At 38.2% G+C, this 26,200-nt stretch overlaps 1 protein-coding gene across 2 annotated transcripts in view; it reads right to left on the bottom strand.

Moving 5' to 3' along the window:
- LOC129245178 (endoplasmic reticulum metallopeptidase 1) overlaps positions 1 to 16,076 on the bottom strand; it is a 33,928-nt gene extending 17,852 nt beyond the window's left edge. Inside the window, exon 1 of one of the 2 annotated variants that reach the window (XM_054883202.1) lies at positions 15,682 to 16,076. In XM_054883202.1, the coding sequence (XP_054739177.1) occupies positions 15,682 to 15,714 (33 nt within the window). In that variant the 5' untranslated portion in view covers positions 15,715 to 16,076. Of the gene's footprint in view, positions 1 to 6,960; positions 7,317 to 15,681 lie in introns of those variants that run through there. The other variant, XM_054883201.1, reaches the window with a different exon arrangement.
- Between the last annotated feature and the right edge of the window lie 10,124 nt (positions 16,077 to 26,200).

Below are 26,200 nucleotides of genomic sequence, written 5' to 3'. Positions count from 1 at the left end.
GTAAAAGAGTTACTAATGAATTTGTTGTTAGAATGGATGTTTATATTGCAAAAGCGGGAGCAACAGGGCGCATACTAATACAGTCAAATCACATATGCATACACATTAGGGTGCATCATTTATTGTATACAAAATCCGCACTATTTTTTATCGGAATTCTAACATTTTTTATTTTTAAAGACTTCCACCGAAATGTACCTTCAAAAATTGTGTTTTTTATATAAATAAAATTAATTTAATAAAAAAAAAATAATTTGAAAAAATTAGCCGAAATTATAGAAGATTTTAAGCTAAAAATAAAAAAATATGGATTTTTTAATAAGTAAAAATAATTTCTAAAAATTTTAATTAATTAAAAAAAAAAGTGTAAAATTATCTAAGAAAAAATCACTTGAGATGATAGAAGAATTTAAGCGTAAAACAAAAAATTAAGATTTGTAAAAATTTAATTTGAGTAAAAAAAATCGGGTTTTTTAATAAATAAAATTATTTTGAAAAAAATGTAATTAATTGAAGAAATAAAAATAAATACATCAAATTAGTAAAAAAACTGAAATTATAGAAGAGCTTAAGCGTAAAATAAAAGGAAGTCTGAGTTTTTAATAAATAAAATTAATTTGTCAAAATTTTAATTTAATTAAAAAAAAATAAATAAAAAATAAAAAAAGTGCGTGTAGCGTAGTACACATAACAGAAGTGAAACTTTCACCGCAGATAAAGAAAGAGGGAGAGATCCCAGAGAGAATGAGAGAGAGAGAAAGAATATATATCTAAATAAATCCCCAACTTTTGCAGAGAATACAAATAGACAAAATTTACAAAGAACGGAGAAGGGTCGACCGGTGTAGGTAAACGCCGGACACAAATCGCGGCAACAACGCGCACTACTCCGAGCGTTTATTACCCGCACAAACGCAGCGATTTCAAGACAGCGGCAACGCCACAAACTACCGCAAGGCAATACCAATAAATCCGACGCCGGAATGGATAGCACTTTATAGTACGCACAAGCACTAGCCAGGCACCAAGTAGGCACCAAAAAAACGCCAAAAAAATTGGGACCAAAAAACGTCCCAAACAGTAGGCACCAAGGAAATATAACGCCAAAAAGTAGGCACCACAAATATATTTCCTACAAGTTTGCACCAACAAACAAGCGCCAAAAAGTAGGCAGTGTTATTTCTCGCCAGAAATTAGTAACCACAAGGAAAAAATCAGGAAAAATAGCCTAAAGTGTATCTAAGGTATATATCTTGTAAGGTATAGCTCCCTCTCTCCTTTTCCTCTACGTTATATCTTTTTTCTCTCTCGCGGAACGAAAATGCCCAAAACGTTGCATCACCTTGAAATTTTACTCTCCATTCTCGCTAGTCCATCGACGCCTAAGAAGTTTCACTTCAAAATTAATTAAAAAAAATCACCTGAACAAAAGTTTTTGCTTAAAAGGTTTGCAACAATATTAAAAAAACGATCAACGTATTGAGGTTTTTGATGACATTTTTTGCCATATATTATTATTTTTTTTTCAACTAGTTGTAAATAAGCTAACGAGCAGTGTAATTTTGGTAACAGAAAGACAATTTTGGAAGACATTCTCATAGACATTTTCGCTTCCTTGACCTAACATTCGTCATGCCAGATGAAGTGGTTTAATTCGGATGAAACCTTTGAAGCTTGAGTGAGTGGGCCTCTGCTTTTTTATTTCTTCAGCGACCATACAGATCTTCAGGTTATTTTGTTCAAAAGAGTTTTCTATTTCAGCTGTGATTCTATGCATCTGGTCGATGGCTGAGGGCTTAACGTGAAAGTCAAATTCATGTGAAGGTAACAAATTTGTAGACTCGATAATTGACGTCAATCAATTGAGGATGGACCTTTCAAACAGCGTGCCATTTTGAGGTAGGAACCAGATTGATCGGGATGAGGAAATAAGATCTTTCTACGGTTTTGGTTTCATAATGATTTCTGCAACTTTCCACAGGCTTGGAAGATAGTGAAGATATATTGAGTGATTAAATAACTTTGCTAATTTAACCCAACTTTTATGAGGGAACTTTTCTAACACCTCAGCTGTAATTAAATCAAAGCTGGACGCTTTTTTATCTTTTGGTTGTTTTATTTCTCTCTTGGCTTCTATTGTAAGAAAGGTTCAAAGAAAACTTGAATAACTCAGCTAATAACGAGTTTAGACTTCTAAGGTATTACTCTTCTTCTTCTTCATTGGCGCGATAACAAGGCATCATTCACACCCTTTTTATTTCTTGAAAAATTACCACTTATCAGTACACCTCCGTTCCGTTGATTCCATTAGAAAAATTTCAAAAAAATGTTTATGCAGAGGTTATTATTTTTTATCATTTCAGGTTATTTTCCTGAACAATTTTTTTTAAACTTAATTATATTTATAAAAACTTGATTTTTGGAGATACTTTCAAATTGCTCCAGCTCACGTCAATCTGAATATTTTTCCAAAGTATTTTGTAGGAAGTCTTAAAATATGACAAATTTTATAAGGCTACTTCTTTTGCTGAGACGCCCTAATGTACATGTTTTCGAGTACTAAAAATAAAAGTCTAGTCCTTAATGGCTTATCGATGTTATCAGTAAAAAAATATCGATAAGACTCTGGGTGGATTCATGAGCGTTTGCGGTATGTGGCAGGAGGCAGCTTGTAGAGCTTGAAAATAATTTATGATGCATACTTCTGATGTTTGGTTGAAGAAAATATGGGTAGTTTATGTACTTATCGTTTCTAAGGTGGGTGAGAATTAAAGGTGAGATGTGACGGAATTATTTTGGAACTGATTGATGGGTAATAAAAAAATATATAATATAAAATGTGAGCGTAACTGAAGGAAAAGAAAACAGCTTACTTTTAAATGAAATATTTATAAAAAACTTGCTGTACCTGGCACTCGTTGCTACACCTACAACTAAAATAAATTTAAGAAAAATAACTTGAAAGAAAAATCATTACACAAATATTCAATTAATTCTAAACCATTTTATTGATTTTGTTTATTTCGAAAAAATTGTGATATTACAAATTTTAGTTTCAATTCGATGTTTATTGAAGTGATGTGGGATACACACATTTTTTGTTTTTCCATCTGGTGCGTCGACGAATAAATCAGAAAGTTTTCCAACACATCAGCAAGCCACACAGAGCTGTCCATGTCCATGATTCCCATTCTGGTGGCGAATTGCATCTATGAAAATGCCATACGAGTATTCGTTTCCTCTGTTTAAAAATATATGGTCATACTAATTTTTATGACAATCAGAAGTTGTTACTCTGCAGCGCCACCTGGTGGCGAGTGGCATCAATGAGCATATTGTACAAACCATCTCCGTGGAAAAATACATATATATCCCAATTTTTATAATAATCTCTTCAGTAGTTTTTGAGTTCATCGATGACATACAGACAAACGTTCAGTTTTATATATAAAGAAGAAGGACACGCAAGGTATTCCTTCTTCTCCTTCTTCTTTTTAGCATCACAGATCTTGCTGAACCATTGCTTCATTTAAAATTTTTCTCTGCTCTGTCTCTCTCTAAGACTACTTCCTTCAAGGGCAACTTCCACGTCTTCGAGTCATCTCTTTCTGGGGCGTCCTCTTATTCGGCCTCTAACAGGGCATAATTCAACTGCCTCTCCTTGTTCTCTCCTTGGTCATTCTGAACCCGTGTCGAAGTCATCTTATCCTCTGAGATTTTATACATTTTATCACAGTTTCGTTTTTTGCTAATAGTTCCAGCTCATGACTATATCTCATTCGATAAGTGCCGTCTTGCAATCTTACAAGTCCGTATATCTTTCGAAATATTTTTCTTTCAAATTCCATTAGCTGATTAATGTCAGTAGTTTTTAGTGTCAGTAGTTCGCAACCATAGGAGAGCCCGGGACCGATCAAGGTTTTGTATATTCTTAACTTTTTGTCGCGAGATAATAATTAAGACTTATGAAGCTTCAAATACGAAAAGTAAGGTAGGTAATCCATCTATTTAAAATGTTAAAAAGTGGAGCTGAGATGTGGATATTTACGTATAATTGAGAGATCTGTAACCAAAGTCAGCAGTGGTTGGAAAAGAGTAGGTAGTAGTCAACGAAAGCGAGTGTGTACAAGACGTGAATGCTCGCAATGTTAATAACTTTTTTTAGATATTCGAGGCATCAATCATGTTCCTATGTTCATATGTTCCAGCCGAATAGGCAGCGCTTGAACAGATCTATGCTGGCATCATGAAATGGTGGTGGCTACTCATTTTCGTTGTTTGGACCGAACTTGCCGATAATAACTGGTCTCACGACAGTCGGTTCTACGTAACCAGAACTACCCGGATTTATATCCGGCCAAGGATTGTCACTTCACCAACATTCCTCGTATGTGTATGGGGAATGTTTATGCTGCTACAGCAGCAACAACTGCTTCGTACAGCAGCTCTAACATCATCCCTTGTTTCTTTTTCATATTCTCCAACCTGAAGGAGATTCTGAAAGGCTTAACTTCGCAGAACCACCAATCGCACCAGTTACGTAGAGTTAGAGATAAAAATTGTAGGAAATCTATATATGTGGAAAACTTGAGCAACTTCGTTAATCCACTTCACGAACTCTTACCCCCTGGATGTTCTTCGGGTCGGGGTCATTATAGACGAGAAGCTTCCTTGTGGGATCCTGCCTTGTGAGAGCCATTTTATGGATATTAAGTTCGAAACGAGGTGAAGGAGTGCATACAGCCTAGCATGAATATTGAAATTTTGGGAAAAAAATTCTCTATTTCAAAATTTAGAGTTCTTTTCAGTTCAGTTTGTATATTTCAACGAAAATTAGTGCATTTGCAGACCAAAAGAGCAAAAATTCATACAAAAAATTGTATTAGTATTTTTAGGGCAGCATTTTAAAAGGCAGCGGCCTCCATAGCTGAATGGGTCGGCGCGTGAATACCCGTCGGGAGTGCGTAGGTTCGAGTCTCCGTTATAAAACAGCAAAATGATAGGAAACGTTTTTTTCTAAAAGGAGTTGCGCCTAGCCGGATAATGGCAAACCTCCCACGAAGAAGCTCCTCATAAAACATATCTGGCGTTCGACGTCGGCTTAAAATTGTACGTCGCTCCATTTGTTGAATAACACCAAGACGCACACCACAAATAGGAGGAGGAGCTCGGCCAAGCACCTCACAAAGTGTTTTATTTTAAAAGGCAAGTGATAACAAGAAATTTTTTGTTATTTGTAACTTTTTCCTCATAGGGCGCACATTTTCTTAAAGTTTTCTGATCTTTTTTTTTGCAGCAATGCATATCCGCGCCGGATCCGAGCGCTACTTTTTCCATTCATATTCCCTCAAGGGAGGAGTGGGAAGAGAGACTGCCTTTGGAGACAGGGCATGGTAACATGTTTACGGATGTCTCGAAGTTGGACGGAAGTTGAGAAGTATTCTGCGAGGAGCTCCCCATTAAGTTCAAACCGTAGCACTGTAGAGTTTTTCAAGTGGAGGTAGTCGCAATCAAAGCAACAGTGGATTGATTGCTTACTTCTTTCTACAACTACTACTGTGAGGGAGGTAAACATTTACTTCGACAGCCAAGTGGCAATTAGAGTCCTGGGCGCGTTGTTGGCGAGCTCGAAATTAGTCGCGAAATACCGCACTTCTCTCTCGTTATCTCACAGCTAACGAAACAATGTCTCTTTTCCGCGAAAAATATGATGGGCGAATAATCTCACGTCCCGGCGATGTCAATTGGCCGCCAAGATCATGTGATTTGACACCGTTGGACTTCTTTGACCGTTAGACTTCTTTGTTATTTGAAAGAAAGGTGTACGTCGATAAGTCGGCAACAATTGCAGAGCTAAATGATGAGATAATTCGGCACATTAACGGTATAGAACCTCAATTATGCCTCAGCGTCATCGAAAATTTGGACCATCGAATGGAGGTGTGTAGCCGAGGCAGCGGCGGCCATTCGGCCGGTATTTTCTTCCATACGTAATTGAGCCAGACAAATATTATCATAATAAGGAAAAATGACAATAATTTCCTGAAAAAATTGTACTTTATCTAAAATCAACACCGGCCCTTGAAACTTAACCACCCTTTACTTGTAATGCCGAGTACAGAGGCAGTAAGTAGTCTTATTTGAATGATCGCTAGCCTCACCGTAGACAGGGAAGACAACGGTAGAGTACATATTATTATCAGGAAAAACGAAAGAAGAGAAATATATATTGAAAAATTAAACAGCTATATATTATAGAAAAAGTCGTGCAGTAAGTTCAAGAAAAATACAAAAACTGGAATTTAAAAATTTTGATTAAAATCTCAAAGGTAGGTTTAGAGTTAGATGAGTTCAAGATCGGATATGCTTATTAAAAACATCTCGTATACTTGCGAATGCTAAACTTCGATAAGACTGCTGTTCATTTTATAATTCATGAAAAATTAGCAACTCGAAATTTCTATGTTTATACATGAAAGCAATTATTCATTCACTAACAAATCACTTTTGTGAATATTCCCAAAAAGTCGAAACAATTCTTTGCCTTATATTTTTATATTAATATTAACACATTTTTCTTTTAATTCACACCTTAGAATCATGTTTGAGTATCCCATTTAGATTTCCACAAATATTTAAAATATCTAAATACAAAGCGCTGCCAACAGTTCAATTAGTTGCTGGTGCAAATGATGGGCTGGTGGGTGTTGTGATTGAGCAGCGGGAAGCGTATTTGTTTACTTTTCACCTTTTTATGCAAATCGGCGTCTATGAAGTGTTTTGTTTTTGCCACAAATTAATTAAGAAATTATTGTTTTGCACTTTCACCACTCACTTCGCTTGCATACACATGTGCACATGGTATATATTCTCGTTATTTTTCTTCTGTACTGTAAGCGTGCAATCACTCAAGCAGTTCCGCGCAAGAATCGCTTAACAAAATGCAGCAGCTATACTTACTCGGAAGTCTGCGCTGCGTTGCTGCAGCAGCGGATCGGTGGTGTGCGTATTCGGATTAGGTGTCATCACACGGCGTCTGACTTCACCCTTACTGCTCATCGTATAACAAACAACTGAGCCGACTATATAAATATTATTAACGATTAACTAAATATCCACTAGCCAATAGGTAGACTTTGGCTATATTTAATCATAACAACTGCACACGAAAAAAAAGAGTACAAATCGCAATATAAAAAAAGAATTGTTGACACTACTCAGTGTGTAGACGATGACAGTAAACTCATTCTCAATTTTTAGATTGCTAAGTATTTATTTATTAAATTTCACTGTTCACTTAGCTCAAATCAAATCACTAATCAACCGAATGCGGTGGTAATTATTCTCAAACTGTGTGCTCGCCGACAGAGAAACCATGCTCATTGTTATCGATAGAAATGCACGTTTTTACCTACATACCTACATATAAAATTGTGCAAGAGTATATGGGCATGAATGGTAGAATATGAGTACAAGAACAAAGTAGCGGCTCATGTATGTGGTCACCTTTGTATTCTCTACACTGCTATATACGCATAAGTATGCTTGTTGGTAGCTATATTGAGTGTTGTACAAGTGCTCTCAGCAATGCACATATTTGCAGCGAGTACTCATACGTCTGATACAAAGTATGGTGCGGGTAATACATAAGAGAAAGCAGAGAGAGAGCGATCGATTCTAAGGTGGTAGGTGAACCAGTGCTTCTGTTGCGTTTATAGTCGAAGAAGAGAGACATATTTTGTTATTGAATTTATAGTATTACTTATATATATGTATATACATACATATACTTATGTATATATTGAAGCAATTTTGTTTATTATTTATAGCGCAAAGCCAGTGTTGACGACATTGCCTTACTTTGTTTATATTTTATTTAGCTTAGCAACGCTAAAGTAATGCTTTCCAAAGTTGGCAGCAAAAATTGCAACTCTGCATGAGAAGCAGTAAATGTTATCGTTAATCGTTTTCTACATAGTGGTGGCACAATTTGAGCGGGAGGTTAGTAATGCCCATTGAAATAATATTTACCACTAAGGGATGCGTTATATCCCACAACTTCTACTTAATATGGCTTAACAGTTTTAAATCATTTGCGCAAAGTAAAAAATACAAATAATGGATTTATTCCTAATATCTACAAGAATATAATTCGATAAGTTTTATTATTGGAAAGAGTAAACCTTCGCTTTAAATATGGAACATAGTTGCCCTCAAATAGGTTCCACCTTATGCCAACCGAGCAGAGTAACCAAAATCAACAGAAAAATGTACTTACAGGCTTTATATCGAAAAGAAGAGATACCTTCGACTATTTTTTTTATATTTTGGAAAATGGAGTGGTTTGATATTTTGAAAATTTTGTGATCTTACTTTCAAAAGTTAATATATTCGGTTCTATCGGACTTAGAATCTTGTTCATGTTCCATTTTTGAAGTTAAAATTCTGAATTTATGGATACTAAATAATTTTAATTTTAATTTCAATTTTAATTTTAATTCTGTTTTAATTTTAGTTTTAATTTTATTTTTAATTTTAAATGAAATTAAAATTAAAATTTTAATTTGCTATATATGCAAATAAATAAAAAAAAAAATAAATAGAAGTAAGTAAATAAATAATATCTTTTTCTTCAATAAATTTTGAACGGACTTTCCTAAAAATATAAGTAATATTTACATTTGTGAATGAGTATGGATTTTTAAAATCTAGCCTTTCTCAGTTTGTAGAACAAAAATTGTTATTAAGGGAGTAAATAAATTTATTTGTGCAACAACTATTTTGAATACGTTTATAACTCCAATATTTTCTGAACGGATTAGTTACGAATGCAACGAAGCGAATGTTAGGGGCACTTTGAAACACCTCCTTTGCCACTGCACTGCTTTATGTAGGATTCGACAAATGTGCCGTAGATCAGCATATTTTTTAGACTTGAAGGATATTGATGAAAAAAGGCAGAACAGCTTGGTCAAACTCGCCAAGACGTGCATTAACAATTATATATATAAATGAAGTAATATCATCGACAAATAAAATGAAGTAATATCATCGACTCCAAAACATAGCAATGGCAAGACAATGGAACGTAGAAGTCTATGTGAGATCTTTTTATAGATCAGCTTGCACTACCCAATCGGACATCTTGGAGGAATCCTCGATAGTAAACTCCTCTGGAAATCAGACGTTGAAACAAAGACATGCAAAGCACTGACAGCAGAGCAAGAGTCTTTTTGGAAACACGTGGGGTCTTTCCCCTAGCAAGGTCCTATGGATCTGTACAGCTATGATAAGACTTATTATCACCTATGCATCAGTGGTCTGGATAGGTAGACTCCCTTTCGTAGGAGTCAGGAGGACCTTGTCGAGACTACAACGCACTGTGGCCATCTGTTGCGTCGGAGCTCTTCCGATTACTTCAGGCCCGGCGTTAGATGCTCTGATTAGTCTACCACCACTAGATGTGTTCATGCAAGGAGAGGCCTTGAAGGCCATTTGCTGACTGAAACACAATGGGAATCGGTACGGCCCCTGTCCGGAATTAAACAACAGAGTAGGCATGGTCTTCGATCCAACGATCCTCGCCATGCTCCTTGACTCCATGCCATCTAGAGTCGTGCTTGACAAGAGATACAGTGTGGTGCTGCCAGAGGCTCAATTGTGGTCAAACTCAGAAATTAAGGCCGGCAAACACTGTTTTCGCATTTTCACGGATGGCTTCAGGACCGAGCACGGCTCCGGCTCTGAGGTCTACGTGGAATCCAGTGGGACAAAACTGCACTTTGCTCTTGGAATGCATGCATCTTTGTTTCAAGCGGAGGTGTATGCTCTTCAAGAAGCGATGAACTTTGTTGTGAAAAACCGATGGAGAGGCAGATCTGTATGTGTCTGCAGCTACAGCAAAGCTGAGCTCATGGTCTTAGACATCTCTCTACAACCATTTCAAGGGTAGTCGGGTCCTGTAAGTCTGAACTATTTCGGTAGACATAATAGCCCGATGCTAACATGGGTCCCGGGACACGTGGGTATCGCGGGAAAGGAGATTTCTGACTCTTTAGCTAAGCTGGGTTCTGAGGCCAACTTTTTTGGTTCTGCCACTCCCTTCTGCAGCCATCAAAGCCACGGTTAGCAAACGGGTTACTCTAATCCACAAGCGAGCTTGGCAGGCTGAGAGAGGCTGCAGGTAGACGAAACTGATGTTACCTGTCATATCCGACCGGCTGTCGCAGTTCCTCCCGTGACTAAGCAGAGGGGACTGTTGGAGGCTGGTTGGACTGATGACGGGCCACTTTCTATCGGCAAAGCTCATGGAAAAGGTAGGCATCTCAGAGGAGAGGAGGGTGAGATGGCGGACCACTCTGCCCAGCCCTCGCTCGAATCAGGCTTGGGGTTTTTGGCACTGATGTGTTAAGAAGTGACCACCTTGGCTCATTAGCACTACAAGATCTATTCAGATTTCTTCGGAGGTCAGAAAATTAAAGAAAATTAAAAAGGGAATCCGAGTGCAGTACTATAGATTTAATTGGGTCTGAGTGCTGTACTTGCTAGTCTGCCCCGACAAAAAAAAAAAGAAGAGCCTAATAGGACGAAACCTCGATCTCGAAATTACAAACTCTGATACATTGCTGAAGTTTTGTGAATTCGAAATATCAAATCGGTGGGTCACCTGCCTGTACAGTCCCGCCTATGCACCCAATGATTTCTTTTTATTGTTATAGGTCAAATATATAATCTAAGGGTGCGGCCAGAGTGAACGCTGAAAGCCGAGCCGAGATTGTCAGTGCGATAAAGATTGTCAGTGCGATAAAACTGGTTACATACAAGTCAATACAAATAAGCTTGTGTATAACACAGTGAGCGCCGACAAGAGCAGAGAACAAAGCCGATGAGTGCGAGAAAACAGTTTCAAAGCGTTTTGCTCGCTTTTTTGGATTGTTGATGTTTACTTTTTAGAGTGCAGTTGTGTTTTTAACACACTTTTATTAGGTCGGGTTGTATGTATGTATGTATGTATGTATGTATGTAACAGAATCTTTGAGCTTAATTTTCACTGGCTTCTAAAAATCTGATCGACTTGAAATTTTGCACGCCTATCAAGGACCGATGACAATGCAATAATTTGATAAAAGTTTTCCATTATCCTTATTAGGATTGTCAGGATTAATATTTTCTTTTTTTACCTGTGGGCAAAAAGTAAGGTGAATTTGGTTGTAAAATGAAAAATCTTTATTTATTCTTGTAAATCAATTTCATCCCCTTCAAAATAATCCCCTCTTGATAAAATACACCTATGCCAACGATTTTTCCAATCCCCGAAACATGCCAAATAGTCCATTTCCGGTATAGCCATCAGTACCTTCTTCGATTCAGCTTTTATCTCCTCAATCGACTCGAAACGCGTTCCCCGGAGTGGCCTCTTAAGTTTTGGGAATAGAAGTCACACGGAGCCAAATCAGGCGAATACGGTGGTTGCGGAACGATATGCGTGGAATTTTTGGCGAAATGGTCACGAAGAACGAGTGCAGTGTGAGACGGTGCATTATCGTGATGCAAAAACCAAGAGTTGTTGGCCCATAATTCTGGTCTTTTTAGATGAATTGCTTCACGTAAACGACGTATAACGCTTAAACAATATTCCTTATTAACAGTTTGGCCAGGTGGAAGGAATCCATAGTGCACCACACCACGAAAATCGAAAAAAAACTGGCCAATGGAGTGGGGTAGCCGTTTCTCAGGCTCCCTCCACGAAATAAATATAATATAAATCATTATATAAATGATGAAATTCACCAAATTCATTCTTTTTTAGTGTAATTGGATGTTTTCCAAACTCTTTTGTGTTAATAATTGCATTAATCACACTAGGAGAAGCAAAATACTCTTCATCAGATGAATCCATTACCGTGTACAGCAATTTTATAAACACAAATGAACAACAAAATTAAATGACATAAGAGCAAAACACATGGAATAAACAAAATTTCAGCGCTGATTCTCGCATTCACTGTGTTATATACAAATTTTCTTCTCGCATGAAAATAAGCGTCAATAAGCTCGGCTCGGCTCGGCTCGGCATCAGCGTTCACTCTGGCCGCACCCTAAGGTTAGCGTCACACGATGACTGAGGAATCGTTTCATGCAATCACAGCATTTAGTTTGGAGTTACTTAAATCGGCGTGGGAAACGTGCATTGAAAGTTATTTCAAACGCAAGCAAAAGTGTGTCCATGTTGACGCGCAGTATTTTGAAAAATAATAAAGGCAATTTCGATTATAATATTTGTATATGTAACAAACAAAAGTATAAACCCAGTTAAATTGAGCTCGAAATCTATTTTAGAACCATTTGCTTCCAGAGTGGGCAATGTTTGGCGTGTAGCAGAACTGGTCTGCGTATGCGTCTGTTGTGCATTTAGTGAATCTGCTCTTGTCAAATACCAGGTTCAAGCTAATGTATCGAAGTGCTGTTTGAACTTAAACAGGTTCGGTTATATAAATAATTGAAAGAGAGAAAGAAAGACAAGATCTTGATTTGCTAATTCATCCTGATAATCAACTTCATTCAGTTTGCTTTATTTATTTGCACCTAAACAACTATTCGACTGTGAATTTACTCGTCTTGTGTTTGCTTAGCTATTAATGAAATATTCCAAGAATAAGAGGAATTTGTGAATTTACAAATATTTGCTTTGGACTAAATTAGGCAAATATTATGACTATGACAACATCAAAAAAATATAAATAAATAAATAAAATAGAAAGGCGATAATATAGACAATAATAACCAAAGATATTTCCATCGACATTGGGTGATTTTGCTTGTGCAGGGCAATATGAGCTAGCAATCTGAAGCTCGTGATCAACTTATTCTTCAGGAACTAAAAAGCTAAACGACATCATTGAAATATCCACCATTAGCCCTTCTAAAGGTAAAATCCGTCGATTCATGAATGCCTAATTTTTGAGAACGTCGCGGTATCGTTGTTTAACCCCTTGCCGTGCCATTTAGCTCGCCGAAACTCGAGCCCAAGTGCTAGGTGTCAACGCGTGGTAAATATATTAGAATAACAAAACTACTTTGCAATAGCATTTATGAGACTCGTGACTAACTCTGATGGCGTACAGATAGAAACTAACATTCAATCACGATCCAGGCTAGTGATGTTTATGTTTGATCTGACTATCCTCGTGATATTTACGTTTGGCTCGATGATCTATTCATATTCATCTGTGGATCAAAATTTTCATCAGGAGTCAGACCCGTTAAGGCACAGCAAGGGGTTAAAGTTGTTCAGCCACATTTTGCGCTAGATCAGCAACATTCTCAACAGTACGTCCAGTTTTTCGTTTGGCAGTCATCTTTCTATCCATGACAGAACCAGTTTCCGGACATTTTTCACCACCCTTTGAATTGTCGACTGATTTGATTGATTATTTCCACAAAAAAAAAATAACGAATTTCGCGATACGTTTTTCTTAAAGATCGCAATCAACTTCATTTAACAATGAACTTCATTTGCGTGGCATATAACCGCAATTGCCATTAAAGTCCAAAATCCCAACAACTTCCTCAAATCGCTTGCCGGCAGCACTTGGGGCAAAGGCAGAGAAATGTTGCTATCGACATTTAAGGCAAAAGGCTTGCCGGTTCTAAACTAAGCTGCGCCTGTCTGGTCGCATGGCAATAGTGGCACGCAGTGGGTAAAGCTCCTGACTTGCCAAAACACTGCTATTCGGACAGTGACGGGTTGCCTCCTGATGTCCTCTCCTCAACACCTTCACAACGAGGTGCAAATGCTCCCGGTAAAGGAGCACAATGAACTACTCAGCAAGCAGTTTCTGCTTGGGTGCTACCGCAGGGTTCATCCTTGCAGACAGAGCCAGAGCCGCCTCCCAGGCACGTCAGGAGACACCTCCTCAATTATGCCGACGAGATCCAGGACAAAACTAACAGACATCTATTGGACTAGACAGTGTTTAGACAGACAATAAACGACATTCATCGGAAGAACATCAACACATTCTTAAGCTCCCGACCACCGAATGTCGTAATCGGAGTCCAACCACCACCTATAGGAGATGAAGAGCTCCAGCTCCCCGTGAGACCCGCGTAACTCTGACACAATTACGTTCTAGATATTGTAGCAGGCTAAACTCCTACTAATCCAGAATTGACCCCGACATATCAAACATATATCCGGCTTGTGAAGGCACTCCGCACGACACTAACTACAGGGTGGGCCATATAGCGTTTGCTTTTTTAACCACCTATTTTTTGAGAATGGTAACACAAATGTCATGTCAAATGTGTTCATAATTTACTTAAAAGTTTGACATTTACGAACGCTATACGCTTGAACAAAATTGGGAAATATAGAAAACCTATTTCCAAAGTGGTGAGTCTTCTTCTTCTTTTCTGATTTTCACATCGGTGGCTACGTCAATAAGCAATATTGTCGGATTTGGGGCTCAGAAAAGCAAATGCATCCACAACGAGTCACTGTTTGGTGCGGTTTTTGGTCTGGCGGCATCATCGGGCCATTTCTTTTCGAAAATGAGCGGGGAGCCGCGGTTACAGTAAATGGCGAGCGTTATCGTGACATGCTTAACGAGTTGTTTCCAAAAGTTGAGGAGGATGACATGGACGACATTTGGTTTCACCAGGATGGTGCAACTTGTCACACTGCCAAAGTTACACTCGAACTTTTGGCTACCGTTTTTGAATTCCGATATCAATTGGCCGCCTCGGAGCAGTGACTTAAGCCCGTTGGACTAGTTTTTGTGGGGAGCCGTTAAGGACAAATGCTTTGCGAACCATCCAGAGACGATTGATGCTTTAAAACACGAAATCGAAGTTGCCATTCATGAAATTGGAGCCCAAACAATCGAAAATGTGCTTAAAAATAGGGTTGATCGAATGGTCTACTGTAAAGTCAGTCGTGGCAGTCATTTCAACGATATTATTTTTCATTCATAAATGGCAATATTCAATCTTCAAACTAAAAAAAAAAGTTTGAAAAAATATTGATTAGGTTTTTTTTATATAGCCGATTCAAAAAGCAAATTTTACATGGCCCACCCTGTACCTTTTCACATGCCGCTTAAAACCTACTCATCTAACACCACTCTCCATCTGGACCCAACGTTTAGATGAACCGGAAGACGACCGGTGATATACACTACACTGGGGTGTATTACTGCTACAACAAAAACCACAACAACAACAACTGGCGCAATGAATTTTTTCGTTGTCGCTGGCCAATCACCGATGAATTCCGTGAACGTCGTTCATAATCTGTACTTGTGTGAGATCGTCAGAAATATAAGTAGCAACCCTCGTATAATATTTCTTGATGATTGCATATATGATTATATAATTCCTACACGCCATATCTAGACACTTTTTCACTTGTTAAAATTTAATTATAAAAAAGCTGCGCGGCAATGGGTAAACGAATAAGTCTTTATGATGATTAAATTTCTAGGTGTGGGATACCTACGATTGTGCTCACATTGACACTGCATCTGTGGTTAAATAAATTCGTACGTACGCTTTAGTGTCATAGCCAAAAACATAACGGCTTAATTGCACTCAAACACTTTCGCACACACAAAGGCAGATTTACGTCACAAAATCACGTATGCCCCTTGCACTATTTGGCAGTGCATCAACTTAACTCACCTTTTCCTGCTTCCATCTCGCCTCACTACACATTTTCGCCAAATTAATACACTGTTCAAATAAATACGCTAGGCCACTTCAATTCAATTCCCAAACAGAAATCAAAACATTCCACTGAATTTGGAGAGAATCCGCTACGTGGAATGACTGCGCAACCACAAACTCAAAACTGGACTTAACTTAAAAACGCTTCTAGTTGAAAATTTCACCTCGGCTTTAAATTGTAATACGAGCACGACAAAAAAATTACCAGTCACAACTAATGGCACAAATTAAAAAGAAGTAAGTGGAAACCAAGAAAAATCCCACAGCGCGGTAATAAAAGTAAACATTGGTCAACGAAGCCGGCGAAGTGAGAAGCCGCTCAATCAGCAAACGGCATGAAGTTGCCAGTAGCTGAGCTGTGCGTTGACTAATTGCGAGTGCGGCTCAAAGTTTGGACTTTGCTTTTGCCGCTGCTATTGTTGACTTTTTACAGAGCGGATCTTTCACATGAAATGCAACAACAGCAAACATAAGTGAGCCCACAATGAAATGTTTGAGAAAAAAAGTTAAATGAGGTATACATATGGACATACGTGTGGGTATGTGCCATAAACATGCAAAAATGCAAATGACCCTGCAGGAAAAACTAAATAAAATTGTCTGGAATTTCTCTTTCTTGGTGATTTATGCAGGTGCGAGTAAGTCTGCTTTGTGCATTGCGTTATTTATAATTATACTTTTCATATTTTTTAACTACATAGTTACACAATACTCAGATTTTCACCTCTTTCCGGTTACAGATATTTGAGCTGATCTGACTTAAGGGGAGCCTCCCAAATATATGTTGCACTGTGCTAGTCTGTACTCAACGGAAAAACGATTTGTGTGCATTATCTGAACTCAGTTGTAGCAATCCTTTATTTTAAATTTTTCAGCAGACGCCCAGGCTTTTCTCTTCAAAAAGGTTTCAAAGATGTATTCAGGACTCAAGATTTAAAAAAAAGTATTATACATTAAATCTAAAAAGTATGTGATATGGACATACACATGCATATTAAATGAATGGAGAACATGACCGTGGTATAAGAAATCAAGCTATGTAGCAGTAATACAAGCCTCGTCAGTGTAGTATAAATCACCGGACGTCTTCGTCTAGCTCATCTAACGGTAGGCCCAGGAAACTAGCTGTTTCGACGGGTCGGATCCAGAGGGAGAGGGGTGCTAGTTGAGTGGGTTTTGAGGCGCATGTGAAAAGGTGGTTAGTGTCGTGCGGGGTGCCTTCACATGCTGGACATATGTTTAGTATGTCGTGGTCGATTCTGGATAAGTAGGAGTTTAATCTGCGACAATAACCAGAATCTAATTCTGTCAGTGTTACGCGGCTCTCACGGGGAAGCTGGAGCTCTTCATCTGAAGTAGGTCATGATTGGACTCCGATGACGGCATTCGGTGGTCGGGAGCTTTAGAATGTGTTGATGGTCTGCCGATAAATGTCGTTTATTGTCTGTGTAAACATTGTCTGGTCCAGTAAATGCGTGTTAGTTTTGTCCTGGATCTCGCCGACGTAATTGAAGAGGTGTCGCCTGACGTGCCTGGGAGGCGGCTCTGGCTCAAGCAGGTGTCTGTAAGGGTGAAACCTGCGATACCGCGCAAACAGAAACGGTTTGCTGAGGTATTTTAATGTACTCTATTACAGGGAGTATCTGTGCCTCGTTGTGAAGGTGTTGAATAGCAGTGTTATGGCAAGTCTGGAGCCTTATTCACTGCGTGTTACTAGTTCCAGGCGACCAGACAGGCGCAGCATAATTTAGAACCGGTCGGCCTATTGCTTTAAATGTCGATAGCAACATTTCTTTGCCTTTGCCCCAAAGTGCTGCCGACAAGCGATTTGAGGACCTCGCTGCGATTTTGGACTTTAATGGCAATTACGGTTGTGTGTGCAGAGAAGGACAGCAAACAGTCAAAGGTTAAACCTAAAATTTTGGAATTGTTAACAGTCGGTATTGTTGTGTCGTCGGCTTTTACCTTAAGTTGCAGTTTGACCTCCTTTGTCCAGGTGTTAAAGAGGGTCGCGGTGGACTTTGTGGGGGAAAGTTGGAGAATCCTCGCAGTGAAAAAGCGAGAAAGGTCGGTGAGGTCAGCATATGAGTCTAGGGAGACTCCCTCTGGTGGTTGGGGGAGCTTCGATAGGTAGAAGTTGAACAGCAAGGGTGAAAGGACACCACCCTGCGAAACACCATGCTTAATCTTCCTCTGTTTGGATGTTAGACCTCTAAAAATTACTGACGAGTGGCGACCGCTCAGATAGTTGGCGGACCACTTCTTCAGCCTTGGCGGGAATGTCGACTGAAAAATATCATCTAGTAGCGTGGAATGGCTGACAGTATCGAAAGCCTTCTTCAAGTCCAACGCTACTAGGACAGTCCTCTCGCAGGGGCGGTTTTGGTTAAGTCCGCGGTTTATCTGGTCGTTTTTGATGGTGAGTACTGTGGTGATGCTATGTACTCATTTACTGCATCGTGTGGGGTGACCACTAAAACATTCATTCCTCCTCTTCTGCGGAGACTTCCTTCCCGGAACTACTTTCTGCATAACTTCGGTAGGACAAAGACCGACACCCATAAAATGAACCAATTCTATTCACCCACGTCTGGGTCCATCATATTTGTAGCCAGCTTCATGCTATAGGCTCGTCTTCTTATGTCTCTATCTGTGAGACTTTGTTGTACTGTGTCGAGGTTATTCGGTTCTCAGCGAATTTGATAGGGTGGACTGACGCCACATGAGATGTGTTGACGAGATATATAAAAAAATCAAAACCCTCTATGATCATGTTGCTTCGCTTGCTACGGCTGATTGGAAGAGTGTGTGAATCGTGTGAAATGATCATGCAGAATTCGACTACCGAATCCCCAAGTGAGGTGGCGGCCAAAGTTCAGCTCACAATTTTCTTTTCCACAATTAACCATCCTTGATAAAAAGGGATATTGCATCGTTAAAATTGCATTTCCTTCACTCAAACTGTAGATTTTTCACCGAAAATATTCACTCCGTGAATGACGAACGTGGAGAACTTTTTCTTCATAAAGAATTCGGTGTATTCGAAAAGCATCATCAGGAAAGATGGCATGAGTACGTCAAACATATATCCTCACTCTTAGTTTTTAAGGAGAAATTAGACGAGGAACTAACTCTGGAAGCACCTCGACCACCCACAGGATTGCCAAAATAAGGCTACGAACTTGCAACACAAAAACAGCCAACTTTATTTTATCACTCTCAAAGAAGGAGTGTAAAATATTAGTTGGAGTACTGACGAGACATTGTCTCACTCCTTATCACGCAGCTAAAATGGGATTGATCCAGAACGAAGAAGAAAAGGGTACGTTAGAACATCTCCTGTGTCTGTTCTAAGCAGACCTCATTACAACTGCCTGGGATTGGGGTGCTTTTCGTCTCTCAAGGATATTGCTGAGAAAAGTTTAAACTGTATATTAAAACTCTCCAAGACTTGTATATGTAACTATGTTTACCACCACTCCAACAACTCTGCTGACACTACGGACCTTTGTGGTCTATGTGCGATCTATTCACCTACCTAACCTAGCCTAACCTCTTGATTTATTTTTATATAATATACTAGAGAAGAATAATCTCATGGCTTGTGGAGGTTTTCGTAATAGTTTTTTTCTTAAGGTCTGGTCAAATACTCATTTTTTATAGATATTTTTTAGGATTTTTTTTTAAGAAAATAAAATGCAATCGTTTTGATTTTATAGTATGTTATTACTGACATCAAATAGTATTAGGTGCGCAACTAAGTTTTCGCTGTTTTTTTTGATGAAAATAAAACTTTATTCTGAAAAAATGCTTACAAGTGAATCATTGAAAGTATTGCCCATTGCTGACTACTACTTTTTCACATCTTTCTGGTAGTTCTCGTATACCGTCGCGGTAAAACTGTTCATCTTTTGAGGCTATAAACGGATCAAGCTATTTTTTGATGTCTTCATATGAATGGAACTGCTGGTCAGCTAGACCATGTGCCTTCGATCGGAGCAGGTGATAATCGGACGGCGCAATATCTGGAGAATTGACGGGTGGGGTAGGATTTCCCATTTCAGTGTTTCAATAGCATAACCTTCGCAGCGTGAATTATCGGCCGAGGCGACAACGTAGAAGCATGACCCCATGACTTTCTTTTCTTTGGATTGCTGTAATGAATCCATTTTTCATTACTCGTCACGATGCGATGAAGAAAACCCTTCCTTTTTGCAGCTGTTGTTCAGAGGCGAAAAAACGACGTTCAACATCCCTTGGTTTTAACTCATGAGGAACCCAAGTCTCCAGTTTCTGAATCATTCCCAAATGGATTGGCGGGTAACTCCACATACTGAAGCAAGCTCTTCTTGCGTTTGACACGGATCCTCATTGAGCAATGCTTTCAATTCAGCGTCTTCGAAGTTTTTGGCCTTCCTTTACGCGGACGGTCGTCAACATTAAAATCACCGTCTTTGAGGCAACGGAACTAGTCTCGGCATGTTGTTTCACTTAAAGCAGCATCTCCATAAACTTTTTGTAGCTCTCGATGCGTTTCAGCCGCCGTTTTTTTCGAATGAAAGAGGAAAATCAACACTTCCAGCAAATGACGATTATTCGGCACAAAATTAGACATTTTCACAAAACCAAAATTTTATGAGACCAAAGCAAAATCACTAATGTGTCGAAGCAGTTCTTTACCACAGAATCGACTAGCGCACACTGCTGGCGGCATCTATTGAAAAACAGCGGGAACTTAGGTGCGCACCTAATATACAAAAACACTTTTTTTCTTTGACATATTTTTTTGTAGTAGTGTGGCACCAAAGTAAGCGTCTTAAAAAGATAGGTGGCTTGTCAACAGGGTTTTGGCTTTTCAGGACATCTGAAACGAAAAAGTTAAATTGGTTATTATTCTGTAGGCTTGTCATTCTGGCAGGTGCTACAATAGGAAATTTTTTTTGAAAAATAACAAAATGGCGGACTTTTCAACAAAATGGATATGCTTTGCGGGTGGAAATCAAACTGTAATGTGGAACGTTAGGGCTGAAAAGTCACGCAAGTAGCACCTACCAGAATGACAAGCCTACATAATAATATTCAGTTTAAGAAAAATGTCAGTTTATAAGAATGGTACCTTTGTGAATTGTGCGTTCTTGTAATGGTAACGTTTTTCCTATTTATTGAAATTCATTCATTTTGTTGCGTTTTGTATTTACTTCGAATTTTCTGAGTGCGAGAGCATCAGTGATTTCTCCTATGCCTTTGCCAAGTAAGTATCACCAAAAGCTTGTAGAGCATTAGATTTTCCTACTGGGTATTTTTTAAACTATAAATTCATGCTTGTCGTTATACATTTTGCTCAGTCGCCGGCTTAGGCGCTTTAATTCTTTTTGGCGTGCTCGCCGCGATCTCTGCACTCTTCGCATTGAATGAACTCTTGCCGAACTGTCGTTTACTGACTTCTATTTTATAATTTCCTATGTACAATTAGACGCACAAGTATGCGTTAATATATGAGTTACTGTATTATGTCATGCAAATTATTGTTAATAACTTACGCAAAAATAAAAAAAAACTTTCGCGCGAATATTATTTTTAATAGTACGCAGTGAGGCATTTAAAACAAAGTTCAAAATAATTCAAGTGGCTGCTTATGCTCGTCAAATTGAGTGGAATTTGCCAGTGCGGAGTACTTTTTAATAGCAAATTTAGAGAAGAGTAGGATAAAAATTTATTAGACTTAATTTCATTTTCACCAACTGGTTACAATTTATCAACAGAGGTCTATTGCAAAAGTGATGCCGAAATTTTTACATGCAGTACTGCGCAAAAAATATGTCACCGAGGTAGTTTGTGAATAAAATTTGTTAGAAAATCCTCTCTCTGGCCGCATTGGAAAATATCACAGTACCGAATCAGTTAGTAGCGAAAAGCAACTACAGTTCAGCTTTATAAAATTATGCGAAACGGAGCTTAGTAACGAAAAAAATTGTGTGGCTATATCTGAGACACACGTTGATAATGTAGATCAGTCTACCTCATTTGGAGCGTTTCAGAATGCTTTTGGGATCTTACAAACCAAAACGGTTTAAGAAATGTACGAGCTCATCCCACCATAACTAAGAAAGGTGACGGAAATTTTGACTAAGCTGGGAACCTATTCAAGTGAAATCTTCAGATTCGCTAAAGAAAAAAACCAAAATTGCAGGGCACCTACTCGCTCAATGCTCTGAACTGATGCACGAGCGCTAAAGATTCTGGGTGACTATCGCAAAATGGACGCCAAAATGAAATTCAGTTTCGAATCAATGAATCAGGGAATCAGTAGTCGCCACAAGTACGTACCGATGTATAACCGCGCATCGCTAGAGCATATTTTTCACTGATTCGCAGGAAATATTTGAATGTAACTCGAAAAATTGCCCGATTCCAATTATGAAAGTTGCAGGCGAATTAGCAAGGAGCCTAGTCCAAGCTATTATATAAAAAATATAATAAAAACAATAAAAATAAAAAACATTTGAGGGAGTTGGTTTTCAAAAATGAATAAAACAAAAAAAAAAAATGTTTTGCAAAAATATTTAACAAAAAAATTAATTTGTTTTCGAATAATGTCTTTTTTTGATCCTACAAAGCTATATAGAAAAAATAATCGGTAAATTTGGTATACAAGTTTTTTTATTGTATATGAAAAAATATATATATTCAAATATTCAAAAGCGCCGAAGATATTTCAGTATATAGTCTCTATACCATAATTTTAAAAATTAAATAAATAAAAATTATTATTTTTCTTTTAAAACTTACAAAAAAATTTTAATTAATAAAATCTTATTTTGTTCTCGAATAATTTTTTAAGTAAAAAACAGAAATATTTATAAAATTGTTAAAAGCAATTGAAGCTTTTTTATATTGAAAAATTTTGAAATTTGAATAGGTTCAGCCAAGAAGTACCAGGAGATTTGGTGGCTCTTAAAACACACAGACTAAAAGCCTATTGCATTTAGAGCTCTGGAAAGGTTGTAGATAGTAAAGGAGGAAAGGAGAAAAGTATCAGGGAAAGAGATAGGAAAAAATAGAGACAGAGACAGAGACAGGAACAGAGACAGCGATGACGGTAGTTAGTCCTGTAAGAACTTTCCAGACTCTTTGGCAAATCTGTAAATATCCTCCAATTTTAGAGAACGAATATTACTCACTCTCACGACAGCGGAACCCAAAACTTGTTGCCTTGATCTGGCAAAGTCAGGACACACACAGAGGAAGTGTTCAGTGCTAGCCGCCTTCTCCAAGCCAGACAGGCACATTGGATCCTCAATGATTCCAATAGTGGTCATATGCTGAACCCATGGGTTATGTCCTGTAATGATACCGCCCATCAACCGAACGTCTTTCCTTCTAAGTTTTAATAGAAAGTTTGACAGTTTTCTATTCGGACTTGTCACAAAACACTTTGCAGTTCTGCAGGGCTCTAGACCAATTGGCCAATTCATCGGCAATTTCGTTTCCTTGAACACCGGAGTGTCCTGGAACCCATATAAGTACAAGACTGTTTTATCTTGCGACAGAATGAAGCTGCTTCTTTCAGACTTGTACAGTCTTCGAGGTTTGCTTCGAGTTCTCTAAGGCCTTCAGTGCAGCTGTCAAGTTAGACACTTTGCCCTTTGAACAATAGACCGTCATTGCCTTTGCTGTCACTCTCACGATTGATTCGCCAGCCATTGACTTGAGTGTGTCATTCGACATTTGAGGTCCCTTAGCCTTTACCTTTTCAGCTAAAGGTTTATCTGCCTTGGATTGGGTCGAGAATGCAGGCATTTCCGATTTTTGTCTCTCGACTTTCCTCTTCTTTGCCTTTCTCCTCTTCCCGGTCGTTGGCACAAGCCCCGTTTCGGTTCTGGAAGTGTGCAACGTTACACATGAATCCTCTGTTCTGCCGCGCTTTCCCGTTTCCAATACAGGTGTCGAAGTTGACAGAGCTTGCGTACTTGCCTTAGCTAATGCTTCGGCTTTCCTCGCCTTCCGTCCTTTTCGCTTGACCTGCCTTGCGGATAGACCAGCCACCTGCGAGTCTTAAATAACTTGAGTATTTTTACTAGTACTCTCCTGATTCGCACCAGGTTTAGTCGTTGCCAAAGACTTACTCGGTACCAGAGACCCCCCTGAGTCTATTGAGAGATTGCCCGTCATCTCCATATCCTTCGCCTCCCACCCACTTGGCTCTCCATCTTCAATGTGCCATTTTTAATCACTAGTAGTGAGCTTCCTCTGCAACCTTGGGTGTTAGTTTCGGTCATAAGGGGATGTGGTGTTCGGGCCTGCACATCCGATGCCCGAGCCACAAATTGCTCGACGGGAGGATTTCCCAAGAGTGGGTTACCTCGTGCAGAGAGATTCTGGTTTAACCTCCACATAACAAGAAAGAAAGAAATGCATTTTGTACCTTTTGCCAGGTCGTCGTTACGGTAATCTCCGCATAGCACTTGGATGGCCACCAATTCCGCCGTTCCGCGGTTGGGTGGATGCCCAATTCCTACATGGAGTTGCTCTCTTAGTTCGTGGTAAATTAATTTTCATAAGCCCACAGCAACGAGACCGACACGATAAGGTCATATACCAAGTTTTGAACATTTAATAAATCGGAATATTATTTTTGCTTTGTTTTTAAATGACGAAAAAAATTTTTGTTTCTCAAAAGTTTTGGGCACAAAAAATTTATTTTTTTTTTAAACCAAAAAATTTACAAAATTGTTAAAAGTAACGGAAAATATAAAATACCATATTTTGTACATTGAATATATCTCGATATTACTTTTGTTTTTCTTTTTATTCGTCATTTAAAAAGAAAAACAAAAGTAATATCGAGATCTCAAAAATTTTGAGCAAAAAAAAAACAATTTATTTTTTCTCAAATAAATTATCTTTGAAAACCAAAAATTTATAAAATTGTTAAAAGTAACTGAAGCTATTTCGTATACCAAGTTTTGAATATTGAATAAATATGAAAATTATATTTGGTTTTTTAAATAACGAAAAAAAATTTTGTTTCTCAAAAATTTTGAGCAAACAACAAATTTTCTCTCAAATAATTTTTTTGAAACAATTTAATCTTTGGAAACTAAAAAAATATATATTTATACAAATTTTAAAAGGATTCGAAGATACTTCATATATCATAATTTGGACACTTACGATAGTCAAAAATAAAATTGACTTAATTGCTGGGGCCACAACTTTCTATTTCACGATACTGCCCATTTTACGCTTCGCCCAACGCTGTTCCAGTTATTTATCCCTTCCGAATAATAGGATTTGTTAAGGGCTGAAAAATAGCCATTCGTTGCTGCAATCACCTCCTCGTTTAAACCAAATCTTTTTCCCGCCAACCATTTTTTCAAATTGGGAAGCAAAGGGTTGTCCGAGGTTTTCAAAGGCCACGAGTTGGGTGAACAGGGGGGATGCGAACCGGTTGGAACCCTATTTCTATTAATTTTGCAACCACAATTCCTGAGGAGTGAGCCGATGTGTTGTCGTGATGGAAAAGGAAAATCACTCGACTTCATCTTCCCAAATGAAGTCCACACATTAAGAGATACACCGCTCTAGCTCGAACTTGGTGTGTGTTCTTTTAAAAGATTAGTCTGTGTTCTTCTTAAATAGACTAGATTAGATTCTATAGGAGGCTTGCACTTTAACCTTATGGTCTTTTGTGCCACTACCCAACCCAGTATCTCATCCAGACCCAGTTCCCTTATTAAACTAAGGATAGAGCTGGGTTAGATTCAGCGTATGTAGCCTCTGGCTGTAATTGGACGAGATGAAGAAATGCTACTAACTAAACATAGCCTCGGTACGTGCCAGTAGTGCCATCTCACCGATTTTGCACGAAATTTTAAAACAACCCTCGAAATAAATCTAAAAATTATTTTTTTTCTTCTTGAAACAAATTTCAGTTTGTTACTTAACTAACTTACAAAATAAAACCTTGTTTAAAATAATTGATATCAATTTGTAAAATGTGGCATGGAAGCGCTTACATTTAAAAGGCAGAATGGAAATGCTAAGTCTTTATTCCGTTTTAACCAGTTTTGGCACCTGTGAATGTAAGAGGGACTAAATAAACTGCTTTATATTGCCATCCTATGGTTCTGTACATAAAAAAGAGATATGAAAAATGATCTTTCGTAATAAAAAATTCCCAATTAAAAACAAAAAAACATTTAAAGTACTTTCGTAAATAGTATTCCTCATCTTAACTTCAAGCTAATTAAGGTTATCTAATTAAAATATTTAAAAATGTGTGTGACTCCAAATTTACTTTAAAACTATGTTCTAATGGTTTCTTTGTTTTCTCTAAAGCTATTTCTTCGTAAGTTTTAAGAAGTTGTTATGTTGTCTACATCCTAATCAACCCATCCTTAGGCAAATCAAACGCAGGAAGTGGCGATGGATAGGTCACACATTGAGAAAACTACCAAATAGCATCACGAGA

Source organism: Anastrepha obliqua, chromosome 4 (genome assembly GCF_027943255.1).
Source record: "Anastrepha obliqua isolate idAnaObli1 chromosome 4, idAnaObli1_1.0, whole genome shotgun sequence".
Taxonomy (NCBI): domain Eukaryota; kingdom Metazoa; phylum Arthropoda; class Insecta; order Diptera; family Tephritidae; genus Anastrepha; species Anastrepha obliqua.
Note: the sequence above shows the minus strand (reverse complement) of the source record. Positions and strands in the feature narration are given on the sequence as shown.